General features: G+C 46.2%; 1 protein-coding gene across 2 annotated transcripts in view; it reads right to left on the bottom strand.

The window, feature by feature from the left end:
- Positions 1-1,097: 1,097 nt before the first annotated feature.
- Positions 1,098-13,984, bottom strand: part of tamalin (trafficking regulator and scaffold protein tamalin) — a 35,745-nt gene continuing 22,858 nt past the window's right edge. Inside the window, exons 5-8 of one of the 2 annotated variants that reach the window (XM_063037088.1) lie at positions 12,158-12,251; positions 10,377-10,443; positions 9,145-9,211; positions 1,098-7,961 (exon numbers count right to left, since the gene is read on the bottom strand). In XM_063037088.1, coding sequence (XP_062893158.1) covers positions 7,522-7,961; positions 9,145-9,211; positions 10,377-10,443; positions 12,158-12,251 — 668 coding nt within the window. In that variant the 3' untranslated portion in view covers positions 1,098-7,521. The remainder of the gene's footprint in view (positions 7,962-9,144; positions 9,212-10,376; positions 10,444-12,157; positions 12,252-13,984) is intronic. The other variant, XM_063037089.1, reaches the window with a different exon arrangement.

Raw genomic sequence — 13,984 nt, 5'->3', positions numbered from 1 at the left:
CAAAATATTACAGAATTATCTGCATGATGATAATGGTGACATTATGATTTGAATAGATTGGAACAGAAATTATGAAGTAAAACTTGGAAATTATGCCACACAATTATTGTACAAGTCCTTAGCTATTAAATTCTTTCCTTTGATGTAAAGGCTGAAGACACAGAGTCTGATATGGATGTTTAACAATATCATATTCACAGACAAAAAACATCAGTCTAACATGCAACATTACTGAAGACACTGGGGTATAAATTCAATAACATGGCCAATCAGGCAAGATCCTACTCGGTGATGGTTGCATGCCAGGGAGGAGGGTGCCTCGTATCTCATCAGAATAAATCAGCAAAGCCACATGGGCCGATTCAGTGCCCTGATTTTGCCAGCCAGGGCTTTTGCCCATGCTGTGAGGATTATGAATTGAGGGAGAAGGAAGACAGGGGTGGAGGGGAAATGCAAGTTGAGGGTACCTTCATTGGGCCTTGAAGCCAGAAGAGTCATCCTCAAAATGCAATGTGCTGGAGATTTAGGATTTTTTCTTCTCTGATTGGCCCGAGTGATTTCTCCACAGATTACTGATTAAACTGCGATAAACAATTGAGGCTCCTGGGTTCCTTTCAGGCCACCTCCAGTAGCAGCCAAAAAGACTTCAACCAATTTAGAATGTCCCCTAATCGGTGTGCCATAACTAATTTGGCCATTACTATCCATAAAACAGGGCCCAATGTTGACTTTACACCCCACTGCTACAGCACGTCTAAACTGAACATTTGAATGTGACTTAATTGAAGGCTCCCTTCCCTTGACACAAGATTTACAATTTTAAGTAACACACTTTATTTTACTAAAATGGAGATTTCAATGTTCAAATTCCACCCCACCCTCCAGTGTAGATGTTGCTTGTTTACTATGAAACAGCCTCAGAAACAAGATGTTGCTCGGAACACGCTGGAGATTGTTTCCACGGATGCTGCCCGTCCTGCTGAGTTCCTCCAGCGTGTTGTGAGTGTTGCTTTGACCCCAGCATCTGCAGAGTATTTTGTGTTCAAGATGTTGCTCTGGCTCTCAGACCTATTCTTCCATTCGTTACCAATCATGGCTGATTTTTATCTTAACTCCATTTACCCACCTCGGCCCCATGACCCTTACCTAAAAGAAATCTGTCAACTGCTGTCGTAATACTGAATTGAGACCAGCTTCTTCTGTAATTTTCTTCTTTGCACAATCTGAAAAGGGCTGCTAAAATAGGTACAGTTGGTAGGGCGTGGTGGCAGTTCAATTAAAACAAGCACTCTCCTTCAAGAGAAAACTGATCACATATTGTCAACCCTAAGCCGGATATTCAACAAACCATACCATGTCACAAGACACCCAATTATAACCAAAGCCTAATATCACATATGCTTTAAACAGGTTTAATAATGCAAGCAAACAGCTACATTTTGGAGGAAAGCTTTAATCTTGTAATTAGGTTCCCTCTTTGCTTTCAATTCAACAAACATTTCATAGGTTGAGTGACCTGGGGCTTTTCTCTTTGGAGGGAAGGAGGATGAGCAGTGGTTTGATAGATATGTACAAGATGATAAGAGGAATAGATCAATTAGACAGTCAAAGATTTTATCCCCCAGGTCCAAAATGGCTAATGAGGGGGCATAATTTTCAGATTACTAAGTATAGGGGGAGGGGACATGTTGGAAGTAGGCCAGACACACACACACACACACCCCCAGAGTCAGGGATGGTGGTGAAGACAGATACATTAGGCCAGTTAAGAAACTTAGGGGCATATGAATGATGCAGGAGTGAAGGATTAGGGTTAAAAGGTCAGCATGATATTGTTTTAAATTCCATGTCCTATATATAATATTGCAGTCGGGAGATTGTTTCTGCTTATGAGGGTGAGCATTATAGCAGTCACTGATGGTTCATTGAGAAGTTCAGGAGAACTTTATCTGGAACTTGGGAGTGGTTGAGGTGAATGGGGGAAATACTTGTGGAGAGAAGGAGAAAGGAATGAAGGATATGCTAATGGAGTGACACAAGATGGAATAGGATGAAGCTTCTGTGTGGGACCGAAGCATCACCATGACCCGTTCGTGGTCAATAACTTGCTTCTGTTCCATATAATGATCTCCAAGAAACACAAAATGGCATAAGATTCTTGATTAGTTAGGACGTGAAGCGGAATCAAAGGTTATGGGGATAAGGCAAGAACTGGATACTGATTGTGGATGATCAGCCATGATCACAGTGAATGACGGTGCTGGCTCAAAGGGCCGAATGGCCTACTCCTGCACCTATTGTTTATTGAAGGGATAATGGGCAGAGGGGAGGCAGGAGATTGGGACTGACAGGAAAAATGGATCAGCCATGATGAAATGGCAGAGCAGACCTGATGGGCCAAATAGTTTAATACTGTTCCTATATCTTAGGATCTGATAAAACCATGGGGAGATCCGTACTCAGACCCACCCCACAGGGGAAGAGGTAATGCTCATGTTAGCTTATCTGCCTCCAGAAGGTTGAGCAAAACAAGTAGGAGAGAGAACTGGGAACAAACCCATTGCAAAAGGCTTCCCCCCCCCCCCACTTTCAAAACAGGCACAATTTAACTTAGAATGTGCAAAGCAAGGATGCTCATGGAAATTTTAACTGAGATTGTGAAGGAAAATTGAATAAATAGAGGGCACAACATTTGTTATTCAAAATAGCCCTGGAAAAATGCAAAGCAGAAAGAGCCTTTGATGTGGTTTGATAGCACCGCCATCACACCTAGAAGGCACAGAGGCATTCTGGACCCTCTAGCACAGAAAGGGATTGGACTGGCCTCGTATCAACAACTTGCCAGGCACAAATACTAGGGCCAGTATTTATAGCTATCCCAGGTGACTTCCAACCACTGAACTGCTTTTGAACTGTCGTCACCAGTTGGAATTAAGAAATGCAAAAGGCAATTTATGCACAGCAAGCTCCCACAAACACCAGCGTGACAAAAAAAAAAGTTTTACTGACACTGCTTAGAGGGACATACACTTAGTGGCCACTTTATTAAGTATACCTGCACATTGATGCAAATGTCTAGTCAGCCCAATCATGTGGTAGCAGCTCAATGCATAAAAACATGCAGACATGGTCAAGAGGTTCAGTTGCTGTTCAGGCCAAATATCAGAACTGTGAACTAAGTGACTTTGACCATGGAATGACTGTTGGTGGCTGATGGGGTAGTCGGAGTATCTTAGAAACTGATCTCCTGAGGTTTTCACACTTAACAGTCTCTAGAGTTTACAGAGAAAGAAGCAAAAAACAAAAGAAACATCCAATGAGTGGCAAATCTGTGGCTGAAAATGCCTTGTTCATGGGAGAGATCAGAGGAGAATAGCCAGATTGATCCTAGTTGACAGGAAGGCAGCAGTAACTCAAGTAACTACGTATTACAACAGTGGTGTGCAGAAGAGCATCTCTGAACGCACATGTCAAATCTTGAAGTGGATGGGCTACAGCAGCAGAAGACCACACTGGGTTCCTCTCCTGTACCTAACAAAATGACCACTGAGTGAATATCGGCCAGGATAACTCCGCAGTCCTTTTAAAAAATGCCACTCATCTACACAGAACTCCACTCTCCTGGATGTGCAATCTAGAATTTGTACTCAAGTCTCTGAAGTAGGATTTGGCCCTGCAATGTCCGGATATGCTCATAATGCCTCAGTTAAGATCACCTCCTGGGTCTTTCTGACATTGTCTGTAAAAGGTTACTCTGGGTGTCCCTAAACAGTGAAACACTCTGAAATCTTGTGCCAACATTTGGGGTAAGAGGGCACCAGGTTCGGTTTTGAGTTTCTTTCCAAAAAAAAAAGTTGGGATTAGTTACTTGCGTGACCTTCTATTGGCCCATCTCAAAAGGTCAGCGCATGTCAGCCCTTAGAAACCAAACATAATGGAGCAGAATGCGCCTCTCGGGTTAGCTGTACTAGACAGGATGTGACTGCCCTTCAGTCCGAGCATTGTTTGGTGTTGCTGCTTGGCTTCCTTTCAGCCGAGCCCTTGCTGTTTTTAGACTGTTGCATATGATGCTTGCACCCACCTAACACCCCCTCCCCAAACCATCTTACTTGCTGTCTTAACTGTGCTCAAGTTGTGGAAGATTCTGGTTGAAAACCTGACAGCTTCCACACATGTATTAACAACAATATAAAGCTTTTCAACATAACCAGTGTCTACAAGCCTTTGCGGTTGCAGAATAAAGCCATTACCAAGAAACTATTTAGAGATCAGTATTCAGTGAGGCAATCAGTTTAGACCTGCAGTAAAAGGCTACTTAACGAGGCAGTACCCGGTCTCTTCAATTGCTATTCCTTTTAACCATTCAGTCCCACAGGATTTAAGAATTTATTATGTTTCAACCTACTATTCAGTCAGATCGAAATGAACAGAACAGTTCTAAGACCCTTGTGAAATCCCATCAAATCAGTTCTATTATGTGAGCCAAAACAAATTTGAGTGACAAACTTTAAGCATTAATGCTGTGCGGGGGGAATTCAATTACAGGCAAACTCTAGTGGATTCTTTCTCTGGTCACCTTTGGGATACAAATGGCTGGAGGCAATTTCTTCATGACAATAATCATGAGGGTGGCAGAGTCCTGGAGTGCTACGACTGACCTCATTACACTGGGGGCTAGGCAAATGGGAAAATCACCCCAGGAATTTCATGTGGTTTTGTTCTTCACTGAACCTTTCCACACAAGGTGTACTCCTGACAGTTAAGACAACAAAGGCCTTGCATTTTCAAAGGACAGCTGTCAACGACCATGTGACATCCTGAAGGGACAGGAGTGTTCAGGAGTGTTGCTATTGTTGTAATGCTGGAAACACAGCCACCAGTTTGCAGGCGGCAATCTCCCACACAAGCCAGAGATGATCAGATAATCTTTTTTTTTAAATATAAAATGAGTCAGGGAAAGCATTAGCCAGGAGAAATCCCTTGTACTGTAATAGCTTAATGGGATTTTTTCCTGCTAGCATGAACCAGGAGATAGTTTAACATTTCTCGACACAACAAGACCAGACAGTGGAGCAGTCTTTCAGAATGTCTAGGCTGTCATGAATTATATTCTTTCTCTTTCAATTTTGCACTAACTTCATGTTTATTATGTTGTTTATTTTGCACATTTGCAGGTATAATATTAATTTATGTTTATCCTTCTCTTATAATGTACTCTGCTGCTGCAAAAAGCTGATTTTAATGATACTTAATGACATATACCCTGGGCATGTATGGCTATAACAATAAACTTGAACTCTCTGCCTTAAATCCACAGTTTTCTGCTAAGTCAGAGATCACAGACAAAGGTTTGACTGTGGAGCTCCCACAGATGAATTGTTCTCACCACTTAAAGAAAACATGAAAACTGCCCTTTTGACTGGCCTATGATTCTAGGTTGGAAGTGGGAGACGGGGAAGAGAGGGTCTGTCAATATTAGTGGCATAAATTTTTGCTGTCATTCACCAGTTAAACTGTTATAACACCTCACCACCTGACTTTCACTCCATGGGAAGGGGGGGGGTGGGGGAACAAATCAGCACTACCATCTCCAAAAGCAAAAAAATTTATAAATGAAATTTGGGCAATAGCTGTGTTATTCTAGCAAAACGTGATATCAAAGAGCGTTGCCCGTGGGACTTTGCTGTGTAAAATTTTACCCTTGACACAGCTGAGATTGGAGAAATTAGCTTTGTCACATGGACATCAAAACATACAGTGAAATGTCTCATTTTGCATCAAATCAGTGAGGATTGTGCTAGGCGTACTGCAAATGTCACCACTCTTCCAGCGCCAACAGAGCATGCCCAGAACTCACTGACCCTAACCCATACGTGTTTGAAACCCGAGAACGTACAGTGCGTGCACCTGACAGACAAGCAGATGGAATCGAATGCCGGTCTTACAGTTGGTGCTGGAAAGCGCTATGCTGGCTGTTATGCTAAAGTTAAAAGAGCGACGCTGTGAGGATTGGCTGCGCAGAGTTTTACCCCGACACAGCTGACGTTTAATCTCATTGGAATGTGCAGTAGGTACACCACAGCTAGTTGGGCATCTTAGGCCACAGTGTGGAAAGATTGGACTCAGACTGGGAAAAGAAGTTTGGTACAAAGTCTGAGAGCTGTGGACTTGGACCTGGCTTTAAGCCACTAATTCAGACATTCAAATTGGTTGAATAACTCAGAGGTGCCATTTGACACCCACACAGAGACTTTGTGGAACCCCTTCCTTCCCTGCAGCCGTACCCCACCAAAAAAAAAATGCAGCCAAGGCTGCAGCCAGTTGGAAGCAGCTTCCCAGTTATTCCCTCCTTACAGCTCACTTCCTTGACTGTGCACCCTCACGAACTTCACCCACTTCTGATTTGCGCCATTGGAAGTGTGCTAGCAGCTCTGCAAGGTCGTCCTGCGATACGGGAGGGATCACTTAGCAGCGGCCAGTGCGAGAAGACTAAATGGGCCAAATGGCCCAATTTTGCTCCTAATAAAAGGGACGTGGCAGTCGTGAGAGGACAAAAGGAATTTAAAAAAAACCTGTGCACTGTGACCACGGGTAGCATAGCCACTAAATATCAAGTTCCTTTACCACAAGCAGAACTAAGAGTGAGGTCAGATCAGCCAGAAACCTCAAGGCAGACTGTTCACAGCTCACCAAACAATGGAGCTGTAATGGAAACAGCTTAAAGGTCAGTCACACCCACCCTCAAAATTCAACATAAAAAAAAAGAACGTGGACATCAAGCAGCTAAAATGGCAAGAGCCAAGCTCGGCAGATGAACTTAATGTATGTGGGCTGGAGTGTTGGAATGCTCAGGTCAGGAAGGTACACAGCTGACTCTCAAGTTCACTGGGGTAGTTTGTGTTCAGTGAGAGCACTCCAAGTTAGCTCAGGTGCCTGATCTCTGTGTGACAAAGGCAGTGTTCGGATTGAGACCAAAACGCGGCTCTGTTTCACCATCCTGCTCTTTGGGATGCCGTGAGGCCACTCCTTTCCCGCACTTGAGCAACACTGCTACCACCTTACCCGAGAGGAGGGAGAGCGATCACAGGGTGAAGCAGCATGGGCGCCCATCAACCCCTCAAACTTGGCCTCTATATTGATCCCAACCCCTCTCCTTCCCATGGAACCACGGAACCCTTGACTACTTCCTCTGCCTCAGAAGGTAGGACGGACTGCAAAGTGTTAGAATGAAAGCTTGTGCTTCCAAAGGAAAAGCATGGAGAAAGCACAAACGATCACTGCAGTCTTATCGGACTTATCCCAAAGCTCAAAAGCCATTAAATGTATCTCTTACCCTCCCCTCAGTCACATCCTTTGGCACAGACACTGTCCAGCTCACTGTTGAACTTGCTGATCCTGTGCAGCTCCAGAGAGTCCTCAGGTGCATCTCCCCTCTTCTGGCACCCCGTCCGTAAGATTTCCGGTGGCAGCAATTAGCGTTGAGAGTAGGAAATTTAATAAATAGATGCACAGGCACATTGCCTACAAATGGCTTTCTTCCTCCTCCACTGACCGGTTCAGTCCTGGGATATACTTGAGCAATCTCTTCCGCAGGCTCTTCCTCCTGGGCTTCCTCGGAAATGTCCCGAAAGCAGCTTGATTGTTGCATTTCTCCCAGGAAGTGGAGGAGCCATTGTGCCCAACCCTGGCGCTCACACTCCGTGTCAGTGGTTTCTTGGCAAGGACCACCTCGTTGCTGTGAGTGCTGTGGCTGTCTTCGCTGCTCATCTCTAAGGGGTCAAAGACACAAGTCTGATAAATGGGCTCGTCGTTGCCCTCCATGGTACTGGTGCTGCTGTGGGTACTGCCACTGGAGTGGCTCTGTCTTTGGGCCCCTGGGCTGGAGTAGAGGCCTTGACCATAAAGGCTGGCTCTGACCGATTCGAAAACGTCATAAACACTTGGATCTTTTGACACGACCCCTGGAAAGAGGGCACAAACACCAGGTGGTAAGGTCGACAGACTAGAAGGCTTGCCACACCTACGCTTCCAATCAGGCTCCAAAACACTGGCATCATTTTACCCGCGTGCCTTCCACTCTTGCCACTAAACCCGGCGCTTTGAGTGCCAGTGCGTCAGCCACTGAGCTCGTCCGGCAAGGAACCGAGCAATGGCCCGATGGGCATAGTGACCATAGGGTCTGGGCCTGGCACAGCCAGAGGCTCGGGAGCTGGAACCTTGCCTGCAAAGAATTCAATCCATCTGCGGAGTTCAGTGCTGGACATTACCTAGGTCCGCTTTGCATGGAAAAATAAGAGTGGAAGCAGTCATCAGGAGGCATGGGAAGGGATGCTAATCTCTGGTACCAAATGAAAGAGAGCAATTGCTGGGACTGTGTTTGGAGAGGAAGAGGAACAGTGGTCTTCTAAGAGGACTGTCCCCGCCACTTAAACACTTCTACCTTATTGCAGACAGCCGCCTGTATTGGACAATTTGCCAACACCGCAGGCACTGGGTGGCAAAGGCAGTCAACGCGTGTTAAGCGCGGCAATTTTTTTGCGGACTGTTCGAGCAGCTGTTCGCGCCTTGTTGCGATGTGGCTGTGTCCTTCAGTAGGCAACCACCCCCCTCCCCCCACCAAATCTCCAACCGCACAGGCTGCAGGCTCTCTCTCCCTTCTGGTTATTATGGGCTGTGGGATGAATTTCTGGCCAGGCCTCTGGGAAATGTTTCTGGCCACATCACTGCTATGCACAGTGGGCACACTGCACCAACCCACCACAGGCCACAGGGAGCGTACCCAAGCCAATGTAAGACAATGGCTGCCCACAATCTCACCATGTGTGTATGCATTTGTCTAAAGGCAAATGCACATTACATCCATCTTGACCAACAAACCTACGGATAAATGTGAGGAACTACAAACTAGACATCCCAGGTGAAAACTCAATCCCATCAGCCTGAGCGCCAAAATGACCCCGCTTCACATCCTTTATTTTACAACCACGGTTGTGCTTGCTGCCTCTTATGCCTCTCGGTTAAAATTGGGATTAACGCACAGTTGACCAGAAAATCCTCACACTATCCGACTCGAGCTACAGTTACCCAATAGAATCAGCTCCCAGTGCCTGGCCTCACCAAGGAGGAAATGCGGAGTTCACCTACCATGCACCAGTCTCTGTTCCTGGGCCATTAGGGATCTGTACTCCTCCCACTTCTCCTGCAGTGTTTGCTGGCAAAGAACAACAATAAAATCTCACATGAGGGAAAACAAATAAGCTTGCTACAAATGCAACACTAATTCATCTCCCAATCTACCTCACTGTGCCCCCTTGCACTTTATCTGTTGTCTCTCACTACACTTTCTCTGGAAGTGCACCACTGCATTCTGTATTCCTCGTTATGACCTTCATCAGCCTGAATGGCATGCAAACAAAAGTTTTTCCACTGCGTCTCAGTGCCTGTGACAATAATAAACCAAGTATCAACAGCAATTGGTGAGCAAGTCACCATAGAGAGCCAAGAGGTGAACGGAGGATGGAGGAAGGGGAAGAGGAAGAGTGGGGTGGAGACAATGGGGGAGGGATGCTGAGGTTCTTCAAATGGACATGACAGCTCTGGCGAAAGGCCCAGTGTGACGAATCAAGGAATGGGAAGAGGCCCCTCTACAGACTATGTCCAATCCTGATTTATTACAGAGTCTACCTGGTCTACTTATTACCTCTGGTGTTCAGAGAGGTGAGACACGGAGAAGTGGATGTTGAAATGATCTCAGCTTTTCTGCCATTAGGCTTTGTCACTACCCAGTCTCAGACTAGATCAAGGGATGGACTTAAGGGCATCACACTGGCACACAAAGTTCCTGACACCAAAGTGTCCTTGTGCATCAATGTGCCTACATTGTGATGCTGTTTCATGGGCAAGTGTGAAACACACTGAACCAAGTCAGTGTGGCTGGGTCACAGAACCAGGTTCTGGTGGAATGTTGGAGGACCTATTAGAAGGCGGGCCCGTTCCTCAGTCACCTCTACCTTGTGCATAGAATGGCACTGAAGAGGTGAGATCCAACAATCACTGACCTTGGAAGATCTAAGCACTTTCAAGATCAAGAGGGAAAGAACTTCTTGAGATTTGATGAGAAATCAAAACAAACTCTACGTCCTCTCACCGTACAAAACTTTACGATCCTCAATCTCACAGATACTAATTCAGGTCTTCCTCTAACCCTGCTAATGCCAAATAAATACTTTATTCAGGATCCCATAGTCTCCAGAGTTTGCCCTCATCTCAGATCCTGTTGGAACTGTGATGATATTGTGTGTCGTGTCTCCTAATCCAGCCTTCACATGGACAATATTCCATGGCCCATAGATAGAACCAGGCAGAAAGCGATTTACCTTCAGGTATTGCAGTCTGGTTTCCAGCTCCGCTCGTCTGATGGAAGCTCCGTACACAGTTTCAAGCCTGGCAGTGGAAAGGTACCAGTCAAACACTGAAGGGCACATATTCCAGATATTACCTTTCCACACCCATTTCTTCTTTTGGCCATTTCTTTTGTGACACTGTCTTATTGCTACCATGGACCCGTGGTATTCCTCTAATAGGCCACTCCCAGTTCTATCCTGCTGCTCCTCTACAATCAACTATTGGCATACAGAGAACGAGGTGGATATCTACATAGTCACTCCGTGCCTCCCATTCTTAGAGGAGCACTCTCCCAACCCATTCCTCCCTCTGATGGCCCAGTAAGCAATTAGACAACAAGACATAGGAGCAGAAATCTGCTCCACCATTCAGTCATGGCTGATTTATGTTCCCTTTCAACCCCATTCTCCTGCCTTCTCCTTACTACCTTTGATGCCTCCAATAATGAAGAACCTATAAACTTCTGCTGTAAATATATACACTGACATGGCCTCCATAGCCATCTGTAGCAAAGAATTACACAGACTTCCCACCCTCTGGCTAAAGTAGTTCCTCCTCATCTCTGTTCTAAAGGGACATCCCGTCTCTTGCAGAGAGGCTGTCCTTCTGCTCTGAATCTCCACTACTATAGGGGACATCCTCTCCACATCCACTCTATCCAGGCCTTTCAATATTCAGTAGGTTTCAATGAGATTCCCCATCATTCTTCTAAACTCCGGCGAGTACAGGCTCCAAGCCATCGAATGCTCCTCATACATTAAAACTTTCATTCCCATGATCGTTGTCCTGAACCTACTCTGGACCCTCTCCAATGCCAGCACATCCTTTCTTAGATAAGGGGCCCTAAACTGCTCAACACATTATGGTCAAAATGAAACACATTAGAAAATTTGCTGAGTGAGGCATCAGTGTCATCCAAGAGGAGATTGACTCATTGCTTGAAACAACTATATTAAGATAATATCAAGGGTTTCTATGGAAACATACTGCATGAGGAAGTATATCAAAAATTTTTTAAAAAGCAGAAGAGACCACTGGGGTTAGAAGTTAGGCCTCATTCGCATAACACTTAACAGTCTTGGGCTCCCTTTCCAAAATTTGGCCTTATGGAAGGCAAGTGTTAAACTCAATGAGTGCAAAGTGTAACGACGACAGTAAAACGCCGGAGGAACTCAGCAGGTCAGGCAGCATCTATGGAGAGGAGTAAACAGTCGACAGTTCTGGCTGAGACCCTTCATCAGAACTGGAAAAGGGGAAGAAGCCAGAAGAGAAGCTGAGAAGTGATAGGTAGAAAAGGTGAAGGGCTGAAAGAGGAATCTGCTCGGAGAGGAGAGTGGACCATGGGAGAAAGGGAAGGAGGAGGGACACCGGGGGATGGGCGTGTGAGGAGAAGGAAAAGGGATAAGAGGGGAGTCAGAATGGGGAATGGAAAAAGAGAGAAGAGGGAAGGGGAGAAATTACCTGAAGTTAGAGAAATCAATGTTCATGCCATCAGACTGGAGGCTACCCAGACGGATTATGAAGTGCTATTCCTTCAAACTGTGAGTGACCTTATCCTTCTATCTTTGCAATAAAAGTAATGCTTCAGATTATGTGAATAGGAGTCAAATGGAGCACAGGCCACCCTGAGATTGCACTAGTGACATCACTAGCCTTCCTCCAATCAAGTGCCTTCTATTGATCTAAACCTGATGGAAGATAATTGTAGACAGCTTTAGAATAAGGATCAGCACCAATCCTTGTGTTTAATTACCTCAGGCAATTCCCAGATGACTTGATAAGATCCACAATATCTCGATGGCGGAAACCATCAACAGATGTCCTATTGATGCTAGTAATGGTGTCACCTGGAAAGAAAGCACACAGCTAGTGAGTCTCAAGGCAACTGTGACTTACAACTCTGACAGAACCTCAGATGAAACACTCTCCTACTTGTCCGTCAAGACAGGAACTCAGCACAAGAAATACGTCAAGGAGCAGGTACAGCTGAGAAAGTGAGAACTTTTATACAGAGATGACAGTGATTGAATTGAGCTTAGCTGGTTAATTAAATTGCCCCATGTGGAACTTAACCTACACAAACTAAGAAGGTCCCAGGAGCAGTCCTTGGTCTGTGTAGGAGTCAGTATATAAACAACAACAACTGTTCCTGATAGCCCTTGGGCTGGACAGGACAGTATCCTGCTACAAAATTATTTTTCTGCATGCCGGGTGCAAAATAAAAATTTTCTTGTCAAGACACCAAAGACTGGAGATGCTGGAATCTGGAGCAACACAAAAGACGTTGGAGGAATCTGGCAGGTTGGGCAGCACCTGTGGAAGGAAATGGACAGTTGACATTTCAGGTCAAGATCCTTCATCCAGACCACTGACTATCCATTTCCCTCCACAGATGCTGCCAAGCCTGCCCAGTCCTTCCAGTCCCTTTTGTGTTACACTTCCATGTGTCTTTATAATGTTGCGTCTCCATTCTGCCTCACCGAGGGCTCCTGTGCTCTGTCTCCTCAGAGGGAGAAATTCACCCACTCTAATTTCAGTCGGGGGACAGTGGCATCTCAGGCACTGGGATTTTTCCACCAGTGCTGGGTTCCCTGGGATCCAGATTGGCCATTGACCCATAGAGATCTCCCAAATAACCCTGACCTTTCCCCCAACAGGAATGTTTTCTGGGCCTGTAGATCACCAGGAGAATTTCCTGATAGTTAGTGTCACATTTCCCAGAGGCACTCGTCACTCCCCATTCCAGTGGGAGGCCACACAGTCAGGCATTCCAACTGCCCGAAGGGACAGATCCCAGCGGACAAAGGCTTCGCTCTCCTGCCCTGGCTCCTTGCTCCAAGGTGCTGTCTGTCCACAGAAGTACAGTGCCAAGACAAGAACCAGAATCTTTGCGAAACACCACTGGTCTCCTCGAGATGAGGTTCCGGAGGCTACACCAGTGCAATACCGCTCCATTGTCCACACCCAGCTGCCTGATCCAGAGCCTAAGGCCCGTGAAGTGGATCCCGCAGAGGAGGGGGAGCAGGAGGAAGAGTAAAGTAGGGGGACATCCCTCATACAATCCACAGATTTTCTCCCACTCATCACAGGGCAGGCAGTGTCCACACGGGCGGAAGGAACTTCCTGTTCGAGTGATCCTGAGGAACCACAGCCCCCCCCCCCCCCATCTGCACACCCCAATCATTACCACTAGCATACTACCCGAGAAACCACACAGGGGAGCCTGAATAGGTACAAACCCCCTCCTATCCTGATGTACAGGTCCACCTACACTGACCACAACACCTCAGTGAGTCCCTGCTCCTGTTCGTTCCTAATGACTGGCTGCAACGTCCCTGTCACTCCTGATGAGTGACACCTCACTTGAAGAGCTGCCCCCCCCGCCCACAGGCAATACATTCCCTGTGGGTCCCCACTCTGCAGGGGTAGACAGGACACCTTAGACATTTACTTCAGTGTAAGCCCAGTGCGTCAAGACTCTCACTCCTAGAGGAGACCACTGCAGACATCTCCTGCCAGGACCTCTTGATGTTGGGCCTGTTGAATCTCAAGGCCCCGTCCCTCAGGACCTCTCTCCCCT

Source organism: Mobula hypostoma, chromosome X1 (assembly GCF_963921235.1).
Source record: "Mobula hypostoma chromosome X1, sMobHyp1.1, whole genome shotgun sequence".
Lineage (NCBI taxonomy): Eukaryota > Metazoa > Chordata > Chondrichthyes > Myliobatiformes > Myliobatidae > Mobula > Mobula hypostoma.
Note: the sequence above shows the minus strand (reverse complement) of the source record. Positions and strands in the feature narration are given on the sequence as shown.